This window comes from Penicillium macrosclerotiorum, assembly GCF_028827735.1.
Source record: "Penicillium macrosclerotiorum strain IBT 26536 chromosome Unknown utg000006l_segment0_segment0, whole genome shotgun sequence".
In the NCBI taxonomy this organism is placed as follows: domain Eukaryota; kingdom Fungi; phylum Ascomycota; class Eurotiomycetes; order Eurotiales; family Aspergillaceae; genus Penicillium; species Penicillium macrosclerotiorum.
This window is the reverse complement of record NW_026643085.1, coordinates 3,616,454-3,633,159: the sequence shown is the minus strand read 5'-3', so window position 1 is coordinate 3,633,159 and position 16,706 is coordinate 3,616,454. Positions and strand designations below refer to the sequence as shown.

The 16,706-nt window shown below is 46.4% G+C and overlaps 5 protein-coding genes across 5 annotated transcripts; 2 read left to right on the top strand and 3 right to left on the bottom strand.

The window, feature by feature from the left end:
* Positions 1-54: 54 nt before the first annotated feature.
* Positions 55-2,019, bottom strand: N7462_006584 (uncharacterized protein; the record flags this gene model as incomplete). Its single annotated transcript, XM_057078302.1, has 5 exons — positions 55-409; positions 507-998; positions 1,088-1,275; positions 1,379-1,755; positions 1,848-2,019. 5 exons carry the CDS (start codon positions 2,017-2,019, stop codon positions 55-57), a joined length of 1,584 nt encoding a protein of 527 aa, XP_056933882.1.
* Positions 2,020-2,754: 735 nt separating this feature from the next.
* N7462_006583 (glycoside hydrolase family 2 protein) lies at positions 2,755-4,545 on the top strand (the record flags this gene model as incomplete). The annotated part of the gene is made up of 1 exon (XM_057078301.1): positions 2,755-4,545. One exon carries the CDS (start codon positions 2,755-2,757, stop codon positions 4,543-4,545), a length of 1,791 nt encoding a protein of 596 aa, XP_056933881.1.
* A 4,828-nt stretch (positions 4,546-9,373) lies between these two features.
* N7462_006582 (alpha/beta hydrolase) lies at positions 9,374-10,543 on the bottom strand (the record flags this gene model as incomplete). Its single annotated transcript, XM_057078300.1, has 2 exons — positions 9,374-10,243; positions 10,304-10,543. The coding sequence occupies 2 exons, from the start codon at positions 10,541-10,543 to the stop codon at positions 9,374-9,376; spliced, it is 1,110 nt and encodes a 369-aa protein (XP_056933880.1).
* Positions 10,544-11,012: 469 nt separating this feature from the next.
* On the top strand, positions 11,013-14,187 carry N7462_006581 (ankyrin; the record flags this gene model as incomplete). Its single annotated transcript, XM_057078299.1, has 3 exons — positions 11,013-11,115; positions 11,345-13,931; positions 14,082-14,187. The coding sequence occupies 3 exons, from the start codon at positions 11,013-11,015 to the stop codon at positions 14,185-14,187; spliced, it is 2,796 nt and encodes a 931-aa protein (XP_056933879.1).
* A 762-nt stretch (positions 14,188-14,949) lies between these two features.
* On the bottom strand, positions 14,950-15,646 carry N7462_006580 (MARVEL domain-containing protein; the record flags this gene model as incomplete). The annotated part of the gene is made up of 3 exons (XM_057078298.1): positions 14,950-15,156; positions 15,237-15,503; positions 15,605-15,646. The coding sequence occupies 3 exons, from the start codon at positions 15,644-15,646 to the stop codon at positions 14,950-14,952; spliced, it is 516 nt and encodes a 171-aa protein (XP_056933878.1).
* Between the last annotated feature and the right edge of the window lie 1,060 nt (positions 15,647-16,706).

The following is a 16,706-nucleotide window of genomic DNA, read 5'->3' as shown; positions in this document are numbered from 1 at the left end:
TGAATTGAATCTTCTCGTTCTTTGAAAACCATCTGTCAACATCGTGAACACCACTCATGACTCAGGGCTCAGTTGGAAGCTGGCAAACTTCCGTGGAGTAACACCCTCTTGATAGGCCATATTGATCTCCTCTACAGATTTACCAGCCGTTTCGGGGATCATAAACCACGACGCAACAAGCAAAACGGCACTGAGACCAGCGAAAACAAACCCCGTTTTGGCACCAAGATTCCCAGCATCGGTGTTATACATATATGGCACGATCATATGGAAAACCCAGCTTGATACCGCCTGGACTAGGAACCCTATGGATTGGGTATGCTGTCGAAGGCGAGACGACGAGATTTCCGGGGTCATTGTCCAAGCCATACCGGTGCAAGTGTAGACCTGCCATGGGATGAGAAGATTCCTGTGAGGGGATGAGATTAACAAGTTGTTCTAAGTTTGGCAGGCACAACCAGAACAGAGGTATTCAATCGCAAGGCAAAGAAAGATGAATGTCTTACATGACCACAGCGATGGCCCACAGGCTAGCTGTATTTTTGACATATGCCAGACCTCCGATCGTGGCCATTCCCAGGATCGTACCGGTGACACCAATCAGCCATAGCCGGCGGCGGCCAATGGCGTCGGTGAAAAGCCAGGAGATCACAATCACTACACAGGCAAGGAAGAAGCCGCCGACCCCGATATCAAAAGCATGTACGGCAGGAAGACCAAGTGTAAGAAGGACATAAGTATTCTGATTCAAAAATGAGACGCCCAGAAGGCCCGTGCCGAACATGACCAGGCAGACTGTGAGCGTGCGCTTGAGATTGGCGGGCCTGAAGCATTCGACGAAGGATGGCTTATCGTGGGTCTGAAGTGCTCTTTCTGCAGCGAGGACATTCTGGAGAGATTGAAGTCGAAGATCGATAGTGTCATTCTGGCCATATAGTCGGATAAGTGAGCGGCGTGCCGCTTCAGGTTTTCCTTGGGAGATGAGCCACCCCGGAGACCTGATGAATTGTCAGAATTGAATTAATATTTGATTTAGAGATTTAGAGTTGACAGCCAATGGAGGTTAGCGATGAGAGTCTTGACATACTCAGGAATCCACAGGGCAGAAAACAGCAAGACAGCTACAGGCCATTGGATGGCAAACACGACCTTCCAAGCGATCGGCGCTGTATTGGTGACCATTGATCGCACAATCCCAAGAGCAGTGCCCTGCATGGCGACAGTAAATAAAACAATACCCTGCAATATTGGCCCTCGCAACTTGACAGGAGCAATCTGAGAAAAGAATCTTAGCTTCGTCTTGACATGATAGCCGAGCCAGGCGATCAAAGGGGGATGCGTAAAGCAGATACGGGAGCAAAAGAGCAAGGTTACTAACATCGGCTGCATAGGTTGTTCCACAAGCCATGATACCACCACTGCAAACTCCATTGAGCATCTTTCCAATTAAAAGAGCCCACCGGGTGGTTGCTGTGAACTGAACAGCGACGCCAGCACACGAGAGCACAGCGAATAACACGATTGCATACCGACGCCCGATCCACTCAGCCAAGGGTCCGATAGCAAATGATCCAATCGCTTGTCCAAGATTGGCCATTGCAGTCCACAAAGCACTCCAAATTGAGGGGGCATAAAGCGAGTGAGTCTCCGGGTTCACTGCTCCGAAGGAAAGTAAAAAGGAGGGCATCGCAATAGTTGAACTGCTCGCAACAGTATCATACCCATATGCCATTCCGCAAAGAAATGGGACCATAGCTTAATACATGAGAGATTAGTTGTCTACTCTGGGGGGTTTAAAATGCACGACGCTCCATAATATGCCAGAATTTCAGATTTTGGAAGCTTACAATACATAAGAATGCGTTTGTGGGCCTTGGCTGCCTGCCAAGTGCTCATAGCCATCTCGCTATCACTGAGTTCCTGTAACGCATCTTGAAATTCCTCTTTGGTTACAGGAAGAGTACTCCCATCTTCTATATGAGTTGTTGCATTGTGTTCGGAGTCTTTCGTTTCGGACATCCTGTCATAAATGATATGGCGCGTAAGTTAATTTGGGACAACAGCTTAGAAAAAGTGTAGTAGGGGAAAGTGAACAGCGGGTTGAGACACATCAAACTCTTGCTGCTTCCAAGGGCTGGATTTATACAATTTCGGGAGACCCAGGAGTAATTATCCAAAACCCGACCCCATGGGGAAATCCTTGTGGCATAACCTACCCTACCTCACTTCTTGCTCAATAGCCGATGGCCGTTCCACCAGATCTATGTATGAATCTAACCAATAGAAAGCGGATTTTAGTTCGGCATTTCCGTGCTGGGAAGAGGACACTGGACACAACGTTTCTCCGAGCAACACTCAATTCCCGAGAAAGAGGCTTCTGTCGTTATTCTGGGCTGTGGGTGTTTGCAAGATATAGTAAATGATGTGAGCGTACAAGTAGTGGATTGCGATTCTGTACTAGGCGCAAATGTTTTCTACCATGCAAAAAGCCCATAGTGATGAAAGGGACTATCTGTTGCGACAATCTGTTGTGAAAGTCGGGGTACCTGGGGATCCCGACTCGGATGCTCGGAATATCCGAGCTGGCGTCGTAAATGTCGACGCCACATACTTTTATCCCCAGGATTCAAAAGCCGACAAAGTCGACAACTATGAATTGCCGGTCTCACAATTACTTAAAGCCTTTTTCTCCGATGCAGATAGTCCTAATTATAAAGCATTTGAACAGCTATTGCCATTTCGTTGAATTCTAGGATGCTCAAACCACAGGCAACTGCTTCCCGAGAGCTCATCTCGTTGGATGGCATCTGGAACTTTGCTCTTGGGTCTCTGGATACCGATTCAGATGACATCTGCACCCGGATTATTCGCCCTGAGCTGCAGGTACCCGTGCCAGCCAGTTACAATGATATCTTCGTCGATACGAAGATTCGTGACCATGTGGGCTGGGTGTACTACCAGCGTCTCGTGAGGGTGCCGCGAGGCTGGACGGGCGGGAAATACTTTATTCGCGTGGACTCAGCCACTCATCATGGCCGTGTCTTTGTAAATTCCCAGTTTGTGACTGAGCATAGTGGTGGCTACACCCCATTTGAGGTGGACATAAGCCATCTTGTTGCTGCAGGGGAGGAGTTTCGCCTGACTATTGCTGTCAGCAATGTCCTTACCAACCAAACTATTCCGCCAGGCAAAGTCGAGACACTAGCCAACGGAAAGCAAAAGCAGCATTATCAACATGACTTCTACAATTATGCTGGTCTGGCGCGATCGGTATGGCTTTATTCAGTCCCGATGTTGCACATTGAAGATGTCACGGTCACCACCGATGTCTCCCAAACAAAGGGTATCGTCAATTATCAAATCATTGCCAGTGAAACTCTATCCACAGAGCAGTTCCGCATCTCCTTGATTGATGAGGAGGGACAAGTTGTAGCTCAGAGCAGTGGGCGACAAAACCGCCTTGATGTTGATTCTGCTCACCTGTGGCAGCCCGGTGCAGCGTACCTCTATCAACTCCAGGTTGAGCTCCTGAACAGCGGTGACAACGAAGTGCTTGACGTCTACAGAGTGGCAACTGGGATACGTTCCGTGAGGGTCTCTGGTATGCAATTTTTGATCAACGACAAGCCATTCTATTTCACCGGCTTTGGAAAACATGAAGACCTGGCTATCCGTGGAAAGGGGCACGATCCCGCCTATATGGTCCACGATTTCCAACTTATGAAATGGCTCGGAGCCAACTCCTTCCGGACGTCACATTATCCCTATGCGGAAGAAGTATTGGATTATGCCGACAGACATGGAATCGTGGTGATCGACGAAACAGCTGCGGTGGGACTGAACCTGGCTATTGTCGCGGGTATTCTCGGAAACAAAGCACCGCCTACATTTTCACCGGACACTATCAATGAGCACACTCAGAATGCCCATAAACAGGCGCTACGTGAACTAATCTCTCGCGATAAGAATCATCCATGTGTGGTACTCTGGATGATCGCGAATGAACCAGCATCTGGTGAAATTGGGGCGGTAGAGTACTTCGATCCTTTGGTCAAACTTACGCGGAAACTCGATCCAAGCCGTCCGATATGTTTCGCTAATATGGCATTCAACCCAGTGGACCGAGATTTGATTACCAATATGTTCGATGTGATCTGTCTCAATCGTTACTTTGGTTGGTATAAACACACTGGTGATTTGGACTTGGCAGAAGAAGCATTATATGAGGAGTTGTCCAGCTGGCAGCATAAATTTGGCAAACCCACAATCATCACGGAATATGGCGCCGACAGCTTATCAGGCCTCCATGCTGTCAATGAGGTTCCGTGGAGCGAAGAGTATCAAGCTCGCTTATTGGAGATGTATCATCGCGTTCATGACCGTATCGACGCTGTTGTTGGAGAACACGTCTGGAACTTTGCCGATTTTCAGACAACTTCTCAGATCTTCCGTGTGGATGGGAATAAGAAAGGTATTTTTACCAGAGATCGACGTCCAAAAGCTGCTGCTCGTGTATTGCGAGAACGTTGGACCAAATCAAATTAGCTGCCGCTATGATAACCCTGTATGATCTTAAATAATCGTTGATGTCAATGGTGATGAAGCGGTACCTTTTGCATTGAAAAATTAAATTATATTTTCACATCAGGTGGCTGTAGCTCATCTGTGTCTTCTTCAAAAAATTTTCCATCCTCGATTAACTAATCATAATTTACTGTTCGTAATTCCTATGTATTTCTTTTACTCTATTCTAGCTTATCGTTTGTATATTCTAATCTTCCTAGCATGACACTCACCAATTCCTAAGGAGGTATATATTACTACTATTATCGCGTGATCACTAACGTAATTCACTATTAGTGCCTTACACCGCCCCCCAACCCTTCCGGGTTGTGGGTGCGCCACACAGTAACCCAACTTCACACAGTAACCCAACATTTTCCTAAACACCCTATTTTTTACTTCTCTATCCAACACCACCATCAAAATATGCCTAAATTCGATGAAGCCCGTATGGCTGAGGCCTGCCTAGCAGCATCACGCGTTGCGAAGCCAAATATCGCCCGTTTAGCACGCGAATATGGCGTTAATAAACATACGTTATACGATCGCATTAAACGTGGAACAGGGCCTAGGAATGCTAAAAAGGGGGTTGGCTATGCCCTAGAACCCTATCAAGAAGAAGCCTTGATTCGCTGGATTCAACATATGAACGATTGCTATATGCCTATCACTCCTAGGATACTAGAAGCGTGGGCGAATCGTGCATGCCAACGCGTCGGGAAGCCGTCGGTTAGCAAGATGTGGGCGTATCGCTTTATTAATAGGCTTCCTAAACATCTTCAATTAGGGCCTACTAAGCAGTATACGAAGGAATCAAAGCGAATACTAGCAGAAGATCCAGCAGCATTACAGCACTGGTACGATCTACTAGCCCAAACGATCAAGAAGACAACGCCTGCACGTCTAGTCTATAACTTTGATGAATGCGGCTTTCAACCAGGCGAAGGAAGGTCTAGAAACGTTATATCTACTACTACTACTAGTAGTAGTAGGAAGGTAGTAGACCTTCCTCAGCCAGACCAAGGCGAAAATATTACGTCTATCGAGTGTATAGCTGCCGACGGGTGGCAGATGGAACCCTGGTTTATCTTTAAAGGCAACGGTATCTTTATAGAATCTTGGTTTAATCAAACAGACGACCTACCACCAAGAACTACTATTACTACATCGCCAAACGGTTGGATAACCGATAGTATAGCAGTTCAATAGCTTCGATTCTTTATAGAATCAACATGCGACCGTACGAAATCAGGTGAAAAACGTATCCTAATATTCGACGGTCACGGTTCGCATCTTACATTCGAATTCCTACACCTTTGCGAAGAGAATAATATCCTACCTATAGGATTCCTACCACATACTACACATCTTTGCCAGCCGCTAGACGGTAAACCGTTTCTAAGCTATAAGCAACACTTCCGCTTAGCGAATAACGACTACGCGTTTTGGGGTGGAAGCCCTATCGGAAGATCAGATTTTCTTCGAATAATCGGTGATATTCGGAATAGAGCGTTTAGCCAGCGAATCATTCGTGAATCGTTTAAAGATCGAGGGATCTATCCAGTCGATAGTAGAAAGGTTATTAATAGCCTTCCTATCCAAGATTACCTAGATCTTACAGCGCCAGATCTACAACCGCTTTATACAACACCTTCACCACCACCTATATCTTCTTCTAGTATCGACCAATCGCCGCCTAGATCTATACAGGATCTAGAGAAGAATCAAAAGAAGATTGCTAGATATCAACAAGAAGATCTTACACCTAGGCAGCAACGCAATCTTGACCGGTTATTTCATCATAACAAGATTGCTATAGAGAACCTAAATCTAGCGAACGATACTATTCGCAAGATTAGGGAAGCTCAACAACCACTACAGCGCCCAATCACCAAGCGCCAGGTTAAAACACCGCTTAGCAAAACAGGGGTACTCTCTATTAGAGATGCAAATCGTTCTATTGCTAAAAGAAATGAGAAGGAAACAGAGGCAGAGCGGAAGCGGGTAAGGAAGCAGTGGAAGAAAGCGTATGGAACATCACCACCACTAGAACCTACACAGGAATCCCAGGCATCGTTAGATAGAGCAGAGGAAGCACGTCAGAACAGGCAGGGTTTCTTTCTAGATACTAGTGGGATGCAGTAGTAGATAGGGGAAATAGGAAAAATGTTGGGTTACTGTGTGAAGTTGGGTTACTGTGTGGCGCACCCACAACCCGGAAGGGTTGGGGGGCGGTGTAAGGCACTAATAGCGAGCTGGCCACACTAGCGAGCTGGCCACCCCATCCAAAACGCGTCTTCTATCTTCCACCTACTATCTTCCACTATGCACTATGCCACCAAAACGTTCTGAAAAACGCTCAAAATCGCCAGATAGGGAGGGTAGGATACTACTCGCTATCAAAGCTATTCAAAATGATGCAACCCTATCTATACGCAAAGCAGCAACAGTTTACAATGTGCCCCGTTCTACCTTACAGACGCGTATATTAGGCGTGTCAAATCGCCAGGAGACACGCGCAAATAGCTATAAATTGACACAAGAAGAAGAGGATTCGCTTTGCCAGTGGATACTATCGCTTGATACGCGTGGTGCTTCCCCTAGGCCTTCGCATATTAAAGATATAGCAAATCTTCTACTAGCAACGCGTGGTGATAACCAGTCTTCTTCGATCGGTATTAATTGGGTAACACGCTATATTCAACGACGATCAGAGCTTCGTACACGATTCTCTAAACGCTACGACTATCAACGTGCACAAAACGAAGATCCTACTAGTCTACGCGCGTGGTTTAGACTAGTAGAGCGTACGATTAATGAAAACGGGATCCAATCAAACGATATCTATAACTTTGATGAAACTAGCTTTGCAATAGGCCTTATATCTACAGCTAAAATTGTTACACGAAAGGAATTCTACGGTCGGAAGCCTCTACTACAACCTGGAAATCGGGAGTGGGTATCAACAATTGAATCTATATCGGCAACCGGCTACTCGCTTCCGCCGTGTATAGTATTCAAAGGGAAGGTTTGGATTGCTAGCTGGTTTGATAACCTACCGAAAGACTGGCGAATCGAAGTATCACCGAACGGTTGGACTACCGATGATATAGGCCTACGTTGGCTAGAGAAGCTATTTATACCAGCAACTACTAGTCGTACGCAAGGCAAATATCGCTTGTTGATACTAGATAGTCATGGAAGCTATCTAACACCACAATTCGACCTAATCTGCCAGCAAAATAACGTTATACCACTTTGTATGCCACCGCATTCGTCACATCTTCTGCAGCCGCTAGATATAGGATGTTTTGCTATCCTAAAACGCTCATACGGTCGCTTAATTGAGGCTCAAACTCGCCTAGGATATAACCATATCGACAAGCTCGACTTCCTAGAAGCCTACGCCCTAGCACGCCAGGAAACCTTCCTACCTAGCACTATACAATCAAGCTTCGCCAGCGCCGGCCTAGTTCCGCTAGATGCCGACCGAGTCCTATCGAAGCTTAATATATCGCTTCGAACACCTACACTACCAGCAAGCAGGCCTAGTAGTAGGAGTAGCGCTTTCGTGCCTACTACGCTATATACGATTAAGCAGCTTAGCAAGCAAGCTTTATCTATCAAAGCTCTACTAGGCAAGCGCTCGCGGTCGCCAGGAAGCCCTACAGAGAGAGCGCTAGATCAATTGATAAAAGGGTGCCAATTAGCGATGCATAGCGGAGCGCTTCTAGCACAGGAAGTTAAAGATTTACGCTAATTCAACGAGAAGAAGCGTCAAAAACGCACACGGTCTAATCGCCAGATATCTAGGCAGCAAGATCCTACGGTCGGCGAATCTATATCTCTTGATTCAACGTTGCCAGCAAGCGTTGAAGCTATTCAAAACGATGATACAGAGCTTGCTCAGCAGCCTACTATAGGCGCTGAGCCTACTACCAAGCGTGTGTTTCGGTGTTCTGGATGTGGGAATATAGGGCATAAGATTACCCAGTGCCCTAGCAAATAGTTGAATTAAATATATGGCGTTATGGTGGAAAAATATTGTTTTCAAAAAGTAGTGGTTGGTAGGGTGGGCGGAATGTTGGTGTGGGCGGAAAGATAGTGAAATACGTTATGAGCTCTTTCCAATGAATCAAACCTTATTTTTACCATAAATCAACTTCACTTAGTGACCATGGGTCATGCATTTAATCCTACTCTTCACTCGACAGATTACGATCATATCAATGTTCCCGCTGATTTCGACGCATCGGAGGCTCTCAAAAGAGCGATAAATCCTTTATTTGGATGTTAACGAAGCCAATTGCCAGTTAATAGAAAGAAAGTTTCGAAATACCCTAATTAAATTTACCTCAAATTCTCGAAAAAGTAGTAAATTAGGAAACATCTTGTCTGAGCTTTGATAGTCACAATTCATTCAGATTGAAAAGATTCTTCATCTCTCGCGATTGATGGGCCGAGAAAGAAAAGTGTTGTTGAATATTTGCAAAGAGAGCTCAATTATGAAGAGAAACGAGCCCTCACAGGCGTATCACCATGGCAAAAGAGAGTGAACGATTTCAAGTTGTCGATATTGCAGGGTAATATAGGGCTCAATATAGTTGGCATTCAGTGACACCATGAGATCCATAAAGACCTTTATCTAAAGAGCAAGTAGAGGACCTGTCCATTTACTCTCTGTGTTAATTTATATATTGTATTCTTAATGTTTCGCTATTCAATTTTGCCGGTATTCAAGACCAGACCCCTTCTTCCCTTTGCTGCCTACGATTCAGCTTTACCTAACAAAATTTCGCATCTCACAAAATTACATCCGCTCCATCCACTTCTGAAGAACAGCAGCAACCTCCAAACTATTCTTCTCCATGAACACCATATGTCCATTTCCATGAATGCCGATATTTGCCAACAGGAGATGGTGTACTGAGACGCCGGCTTGCTGCAGAAACCGGACGGTGCACCAGTCATACTGCGCGTGATAAGACGATTCAGTCGTCAGGACCAAGACAGGAACTTGAGCAAGATTGATGAGCTTCCTGGGTAGAGGCAAATCAGCCTGAATAACGCAGTCGGAGTATAGCGACGTGTTGGACGGGATGACTTGTTTCACGAGGTCCACGGCGGGGTCAGTCACGGCAGGAAAGTATGTAAGGGGGATGTCAGCAAGCCCATAGACGCGCGTGGGAGTGTTGCTAAAAATGGCTTCTTGAAAGGGAGGACCAGTTGGTTCAAGCGAGACAATGGAGTGGACGAGTTTAGGGCGCATATCAGCAATAAGCCAAGGCATTATTCCACCCTGGGAGTGTGAGAGGAGGATGACTGGGGATCCGATGATGTCAAGCAGGGCGGCACCCGCAGCTTGGACGGTCGACTGCTGGTACGTAGCAGAATTGAAGAATTCAACCGTTGAGAAGTAATACCTGTCAAAAATTGCATCGCCTATAACTCCTGTCCCATTCCATTGGGTGTGCAGGGACGCCTGTGGCCAGAGGTTATACAATCCAGTGGCCGTGAAGCGCTGCTGCAATAACTCAGCGCTATAGGTGCTCAGCGTCCCATTGCCAGGGAACCAGGCACTGCGACCGCGAAATTTTTGGTCGATAATATAGCATGCATATCCTTGAGAGAGGTAATAGGAGGCCCAGCCCTCTCCTCCATCAGGCTTGTTGAGCCAGTTCTGCCAGTCTCACGTTTAGCCTCCAGGAAAGGAGCCAAGGGGGGTTCGTTTGATACGTACTGTGCCTGTCTGAGCTTGTCCATGGATGAAGATAATCGGATACGGCTTGGTGACCCCGGTGGCTGGGGTCAATTTTTCCACGTACATCTGATCTGTGAAGACATGTTCGCCGGCGCCATTCGGAATATACCGTCCTCCAACATACATGTACGATCGTTGCGCTGGCACCTCGTTGTCCCAGCCTGAAGCCACTGCAGCAATTGCACAGGCGATCAATAATAGTCTTATCTTGAAATGCATCTTGCTGAGTGTGTGGGGGGTAATCGAACGAAAGGAGGAAGAGGTTTCACAGGGCTCTATTTATGCTAGAATGCTACCTAATGTACGTCTCTGGCCGATCAGAAATCAAGAGCTTCAGTGGGTTTTACCGAATTTCCTCCGTGATCAGGCTTCACTCGTGGCAATTAACCCCCGCTGAAGTGAAATCCATTATCTCCTAGTAAATTTTCTACTTGGGATTAAAAGGCTAGACTCCACAGGTGGCAATTCCGCCCCTATACAGAAGTTCACGTATCCCGTCTACTATTACCTATTGCACAGTGGATCGAAGAGGCTTCGTACTTCCAAGCTGTTTACCAGCCCATATGTCCATACCAAATGGATTATTCTTCAAATTTGACTCCCCATGCCCCCATTCCCTCAACAATAATGTGGATGTCTGATACCACAATATTCTCTCTATTGATATTTTCTCCCCTTGGCTTTTGAAATGAACCAACGTGCATGCTGTGCCATACAGGAAAGTCACCTGACAAGGGGTAATGTGATTGCCCCTCCTTCTGCGGCATGGACCGTCACTGAGACATTGACAAGTAAGCAACATTGTCTAACACTTGAGAGATGGAAGAAACGACATACAGCGGCACAAACTCGGGGTTTCTGGCGAACTCAAATTCTGGGACAATCTCAAATATCTCCTTCTCCGGTTCAGGCAGGTCATTTCTAATCCAACTACCTCAGTCGCATGATCTGTGTTACCACCCTAACTGATGTGAGCCGCAAACATAAGTTTTGACTTTTTTTATACATCCCCTTATCGAGTGCACAAAGATATCAATCCTCCACGGGTCGAGAACACATGTAAATGGTTTCTGGATGATCCAATCTTTCCAAAATGGAAGAATAGCAGCCATGATGATCTTTTATGGCTATCGGCAGGTCCTGGGCAAGGCAAATCTGTTCTTTCGAGGGCCTTAATTGACGATCGACTGGTTGAAGATGGGTCAGCCACAATTTGCTACTTCTTTTTCAAAGAAAATGAAGAGCAAGACAATCTTGCCACAGCGATTTGTGCACTTTTACACCAGCTGTTTTACGATCAGAATAGTCTTTTCCAAAAGCACGCTGAGCTCCAAGTACGTCAGCATAAGGACAAACTAAAGTTGGATTCCAGCGCCCTATGGGATTTGTGGATATCTGCTGCATCCGATTCTACCAAGGATGTAATCTGCATCATTGATGCTCTGGACGAATGTCGACAACCAGATCGCAATCAACTACTAGAGAAGCTGGAGCGATTCTATCTGACTTCTTCAGAAGGAAAACGGGTCGGAGCAAAGAATTCCAAATTGAAATTCATCGTCACTAGCCGTCCGTACGGGGATATCGAGTGGGGTTTTGCGAAGATAATCAATCGCGATCCAAAAATTCAATTGGCTGCAGAGAGTAAAGTGCATATAATCAGCCAGGAGATCAATGTTGTCATGGAGGCCAAGGTGGACGAGATTGTGGATAAAAGACATCTTGACGATGAGATTCGGACAGCGTTGAAGGACCGATTTTCTGAAATTCCGAATTCAACTTATCTTTGGCTCCACATCACACTAGATTCTTTGAAGAGCAGGCTTGGCTCTACGAAAAGGAAATTATTACAACAAATCAATGAATTGCCTCGAAGTGTTGAGCAGGCTTACGAAGACATATTACGACGCTGTGACGAGGAGAATGAGGCAGATGGAAGAAGGCTGTTGGAAATCATCGTTGCAGCACGCCGTCCTCTGAAGTTGTCCGAAATCGACATTGCTCTGGAAATTCAACCCAATCATACCTCATTTGATGAGTTAGACCTTGAAGGCCTTGACAAGAGGAGAGAGTGGATACGCCACGCATGCGGGTTGTTTGTCAGCGTAATCGACTCGCGTGTCTATCTGATCCACCAAACAGCGCGAGACTTTTTACTCCGCCAAGCAGGAGAAAGTGAGAATCTAAGCATATGGAGACATTCAATCCGCCTGGAGGAAGCCCATCTGGCCCTCTCAAAGATATGTATTACATATCTGCTTTTTAAAGATTTTCAAAATGTGGATCACCGATCTTCTCCTGCTCTCCAAGCTTGCTTACCCAACGAGGCCTTTCTGCACTATTCTGCAACTCATTGGATAGATCATACAGAACAGACTTTACAAACTATGAACATGCGCGAAGATTGGATAAGCAAAATGGCTCAACTTTGTGATACACAAAATAGGCTGTTTTGGCTCCGTTATCATATAAATATCACAAACCGAAGTCATCATCTGTTGGAAAATCAATCAGCGTTCTATTGTGCTTGTATATTGGGCCTAGTACCGGTCGCAACCTTTTTGCTTGACCGATCAAGGGATTTTCTCGTGGTGATCCCAAAGAAATTAGTCATCGAAGTTGCGCTAAATCCTTCAAAGGACGTACTACAGCTTCTACTAGACCGTCGAGGAGAGGATATCCAAATCACCGAGGAGGTCGTTAAGGCAGCTGCGTCGAATCCATTTTCAAATAAGGTGCTAGAGCTTCTCCTAGACCGTCGAGGAGAGGATATCCAAATTACCGAGACGGTTATTATCAGTGCTATTAGGAATTTTAGGACGCCTATGCTACAGCTTCTCCTAGACCGACGAGGAGAGGATATCCAAATCACCGAGGAGATCGTTAATACAGCTGCGTTTAATCGTTCAAAAGACGCACTACAGCTTCTCCTAGACCGACGAGGAGAGGATATCCAAATCACCGAGGAGATCGTTAATACAGCTACGTCGAATCCATCAAGTGCAGTACTACAGCTTCTCCTAGACCGACGAGGAGAGGATATCCAAATCACCGAGGATATCGTTAATATAGCTACGTCGAATCCATCAAGTGCAGTACTACAGCTTCTCCTAGACCGACGAGGAGAGGATATCCAAATCACCGAGGATATCGTTAATATAGCTACGTCGAATCCATCAAGTGCAGTACTACAGCTTCTCCTAGACCGACGAGGAGAGGATATCCAAATCACCGAGGATATCGTTAATATAGCTACGTCGAATCCATCAAGTGCGGTACTACAGCTTCTCCTAGACCGACAAGGAGAGGATATCCAAATCACCGAGGAGGTCGTTAATATAGCTGCGTCAAATCCATTTTCAAATAAGGTGCTAGAGCTTCTCCTAGATCAACGAGGAGAGGATATCCAAATTACCGAGACGGTTCTTATCAGTGCTATTAGGAATTTTAAGACGGACACGCTACAGCTTCTCCTAGATCGACGAGGAGAGGATATCCAAATCACCAATGAGGTCTGTAAGGCAACTATGTTTGATCTTTCAAAAGACGCGCTACAGCTTCTCCTAGACCTACGAGGATATCTAAATCACCGAGTTCGTAGAAATAGGTATGTTAAACCTTCATAAGTGAGGTGCCAGAGCTGCTTCTAACCCGACGTGGAGGGGAGATCCATATCACTAATAGAGTCGTTATACTACAGCTTCTGCTAGATCGATGAAGATTGACTAGCCCTAGCTAAATATCTCTTATCTTATAGACTACGTATAATTAAGAAAAGCGAAATCTATGACGAGTCTGTGACGGACCTTCTGCGGGCCATTTCATATAGAGTAGTGTTAAAAAAGCTGTTCAAAGAAGTCTGAGAATATTAAAAATCGGTCGACTCTTTGAAAATAACGCTAGTAAAAACTGTTATCTTGAATATACCTCTTCCAGCAAGGTCAGATATCTTTTCATGCAATTAATTAGGAACTTTCACTTGAGGTCACATATTTTGATCCGGAACTTATTGTGAATATGTCCAAGGTACAGGCGCTTTATAATATCGAAAGATCCACCATTACTGGATTGGTGCAAATCCTCTCTTCGCTTCCAATTGGCAAAACGAGAAAAAGGAAAGAAATTTCTATTTTTTGTTTTGTACTGCTGACAAAAAAGTAGATAGAGTAACGATACATAGTAACCACAAATGTGAGAATGCTCGTACAATTCGGTATCAAACCACTAAGAGTTATTAATAAAATCCGTAATATCGGACCAGAAAGGATTATCCAGTACCAATGCGCCTGGTCGCAAATTAGAAAAGAAATACAAGTATCCATGTTCCGTTTTTTCCATTTCAAGTCACCCAGACCGTGTGAGAGAATTCCTGTCCTCATCCAACCGGATCGTCAAATCATACAGTCATTCAACAAGCCAATGCCGCCGACGCCAGCTCAAACAGAGACACAAGAACTGCAACATCACTTGAGCTTGTGTGGTCGTCGGCGCAGCAAAGAGGGTAAGGATTCATTTCCCTGTGCACCCCTTACAAACCCAGTTCCATAAGTGCGAGGAACCTGCAAAGCCCGTTAGGCAAAGCCTCCCGAGGCCATGTTTGCTGAGCTGATATGCGACTGTATCGTTTAGACCTGGGCCATGTTGGGGCGGCGGCGGCTACCACTGCGGCCGCGCATGTTGGTCGAGGTCCGGGACATGAAGATCGAGAGCACGACCGAGGCCATGTAGCCCGCCCAGGCGAACCACAAGAATGCGACGACGGCCTGGGCCTCCCGACAGCGCTTCGCCGGGTTGTTAGAGCCGTTGGTGATCGAGTTGGTGGATGTGTAGGCCTAGAGAGTTCATGAGCATTTAATGCGATCGGAGATATACAGAGTAAACCAGTAGGTTGAACCCGATATGATACACGTACCTCGTTGCTGCAGGAGTGGCATCTCAGCTTTGCAGCGAGCGCAATTCCCGCACAGAAAAAGAAGATGCAGTTCAGCGCGTCAACAACGATCATGATGATCGGGTGGAACGCCCAGTCCGAATTCCAAGAAGCGGGGACCAGGTAGAACAGTGTGACCATCGAGAAGGCGGACGTATACATGGCGTAATTCACCGTGCCGGGGTTGCCGGCGAAAGCCTCAGCGATCATGTTGCCGACAAGGGCCATGACCAAAAGCGTCCAGAGGAACTGTGTGTGCGGGGCATGGTCAGTCAGTGTCTGCAGGGATGCCAGGGATGGTCTTTTGGGTTTTTTTGGGGGGTGGGTTTCGGGGCCCCAGAGTCACTAACCTCCCAGGCGCGGAGGCCAAGCTGTACACCTCGCAAACTCATTTTGGTGTTCGAGTGGTGAAGCTAGCTCGATGAAAAATCCAGTGGACTGGTAAGCTTCGAGATAGATCGAAGTATCTTGGATCGCGGAGATCGGGGGTCGTGGCGGACAAAAAAGCGGCTTGTGAGGTACAGGGCGAGGGGGAGGCGATCGAATAGCGGTTTGACAGAGGAGAAGATTGCAACCGGGTTGTAGCAGCGGTCTTTAGAAGAAGCGGTTATAAAAGTCGCGGATCGCCCGGAGAGTGGTGATGACGATATAGAAAGGCTAACGGAGACCCTCGCTACGTCATGCATCGACGCGCCCGGGAGCTCGCGGCACCAGACCCAATCGAGGGCCCGGCGGATGATCAGGTTTGCGACGGGCGTTGCGACCATCTGTCTGGTCAATGATCAAACGAGTGTTGACGGACGTCCGAGGCAACCCCGAGAGCTCGAGGCAGCTTACCCGCGTGGAACCGTGGAGAGAGCTGGAGCTAAACTGGGCGGTTCTTCCCCGCGATGATTGGGACCGGCCCGCCTACAGGGGGCACCAGGTAGCCAGTCCAAGAGAAGAATTGGAACATAACATGTTCTAAAAGGAAAAGAATATAGAGACCGACCAAATCGGAATGGACGAATTGAAGTATTTTCCAATGGAGGAATATTGGCCAAAGAGATAATAAGGCAAGACAAAAAAAAAAAAAAGAACAAATAAAAGAACAAAAAAAAAGAAATGTGGTTCCAGAGGGGGTCGAACCCTCGACTTTGGCGTTATTAGCACCACACTCTAACCAACTGAGTTATGGAACCAAGTTGAATCTCGGCGACATTTTTGAGTTTATAACTAAAACTGAAAAAATCTATACCAAGCAGACAGCCAAATCTACTCTGTGCAGTGTGGGGTTTCCTCGAGTCCGAATCCCACCCCGCCGTGGAAATCAACCGGACCAAGTTTGGGTAGTAGCTTTGGGATTTGGGGGAAGAAGAGGCATCCAAATTTTTGAAATCCTATTGGGATCCATTGGATCAAAATTTAGAGACTGTCTGCGCAATTCTTTTTTAACGTTTCCAGATGATCGTC